General features: G+C 34.6%; 1 protein-coding gene across 1 annotated transcript; it reads right to left on the bottom strand.

Annotated features, from left to right (window-relative positions):
• Positions 1 to 240: 240 nt before the first annotated feature.
• LOC131656831 (uncharacterized) lies at positions 241 to 1,314 on the bottom strand. Its single transcript, XM_058926427.1, has 5 exons — positions 1,177 to 1,314; positions 807 to 1,074; positions 637 to 727; positions 431 to 558; positions 241 to 335 (listed from the first exon to the last, which is right to left on the bottom strand). The coding sequence occupies exons 1-5, from the start codon at positions 1,312 to 1,314 to the stop codon at positions 241 to 243; spliced, it is 720 nt and encodes a 239-aa protein (XP_058782410.1).
• Between the last annotated feature and the right edge of the window lie 736 nt (positions 1,315 to 2,050).

Here is a 2,050-nt window from a genome sequence, read left to right on the forward strand (position 1 = left end):
AGAGCGCTTTTTTAGCGTGTTTTTTAATTTTGTTTTTAGCGAAACCTGTGCCAGCGCTTTTTCATAAAAGCGCTTTCGTAGGGGTGCTGCTAAAAGACAAATTTGGCATAGTGATAATTGGGAATTTGCTCCGAGTTGATCATATAGGGTTACCCTGCTTTCCTTAGGCATTCTGCAGAACATGGATTATTAGCAAAGTCCTAAATAAAGCAATGACATATAATGGATGGTACTAACAATTTACCTTTCTATAGAGTCTTTCATGATAGGGAAATCAGCATCAACACATAAAAGGGTCACATTGTAGGTGTTTGTCACGAACAGAGGATACTTTCCTGCAAAGTCAAATTATACTGTGTCGGTGAGTTTTTTAACAGGATTTTTAGCTTTCCTATTAATTTAAAATGATTTACATAAGTGATGAAATAACCTTCTTCTTTCACTTTGGCATACTGAAGCAACACAATTGTAGGAACTGATGCATCAACCCTATCTTTGTTAAACCTGATGAACTGGTCCGCATATGATTCCCATAAAGTACAGTTCAACATGTTGTTGCTAAACCATGATCACAAAATATTAGGATATATCACATGATTCTACTATCTGAGAGACTTACGTATAAGAAAAACAAACATGTGGTCACGCAACACCATGCTAATTTGTTGTTTCTTTGCACCAGACTCAGTCTGTGCATAACCAATACTATCGACCATTCCAATGACATCTGAAATAAATATATTAATTTCACAGGACTAAAATCCATAAAAAAATGAGAAAACAAAACAGCGAAAAAGTAGATTCACCAAGCAAGACATCTTTGACAAACTTCCCTGTTATGATGTCTGAAAAACTTGTAAACACAGTCGGTTTCGGGAGTATCTCATGTTTGTCTTCATCAATGACAGATGTTCCAGCAGTAAACTTTACCATATATTTGTGTACTGATGCCTTGAAGGCCAAAACATAAGGCACTACCTTAAAATTTGATACAGTATAGGTATGCCCTAATAGGCTTTTTTCGTTGAACACCGACACATGCGGTGTTGGAACACCAGCATGAATATCATCACCCTACGACAGAAACCAAAAAATGTTTCAAATTATATAATACACAACATAGAGAAAAAACATACGTAAATCATAAACAGGCCGAAGCATAAACAGGGTAATAACCAATTTGTCAATAAAGATCATTTCAAAATGTTCCTTGTTGTTAGACACAACATTCCATTTGTGGTGAATCCTAACAGCAATCTTCCAAAGCTCTTTTCCATAGTTGATCTCTGCTATTCTTTCGACAGGCCTAGCCATGATCATGCAAATTCACACCACACTGAATTATAACCGCAGAAGTTAGAAAACATGGAAAGAAGAAGAATGAAAGTGATTGATAAATATGCAAGGCATTATATGATGTCATTATTGCTGTAAGCAGTTTGGAACATGGATGGCCAGAGAAAGTAAACAATCTGTAACTGCAAGATCGTGAGAGGTTGAGAGGTTTAAAGTTCCACTCTTAGAACTGCCGCAACATACAATGAGGAGAGAATGATGTGGAATTTTGTGAGACTGAGGTGCTGATGTGGCAGCCCATATGATGAGGAAAATCTAGACGTTTCTTATATGATAGATTAAGATTTAATATGATTTATAAACGTAAAATTTGTTTAGTGATAAAAATATAATAAAAAAAAATTTCAAGGCAACCCACCACTACCTTCTTCCCCTATAATTTAGACTTTGTGTTTTTTATGTAGTCTTCAATCTTAATGGTGTACTAAAATCTTTCTTAAGCACCAATTTTACTTCGATATGGTCGGTTTCATCTTCGATTCTATCTGTAACGCCCCAAATTTAATTAATTAGTTAATTAAATTATTGAAGGGTTTAATTATTGGATTTAAAAGAAGTTTGAGAATGTATCGAAGTAGTTGGGTTTGTCAGTGTGATTTTAAGAGGCGCGCTTGGATTATTAAGTTAAAGTCAGATTTTAGTCAGTTAGTCGGAGAAATAATATTACGAATAATATTATTATGGATTATTTAAT

This window comes from Vicia villosa, linkage group LG1 (genome assembly GCF_029867415.1).
Source record: "Vicia villosa cultivar HV-30 ecotype Madison, WI linkage group LG1, Vvil1.0, whole genome shotgun sequence".
In the NCBI taxonomy this organism is placed as follows: domain Eukaryota; kingdom Viridiplantae; phylum Streptophyta; class Magnoliopsida; order Fabales; family Fabaceae; genus Vicia; species Vicia villosa.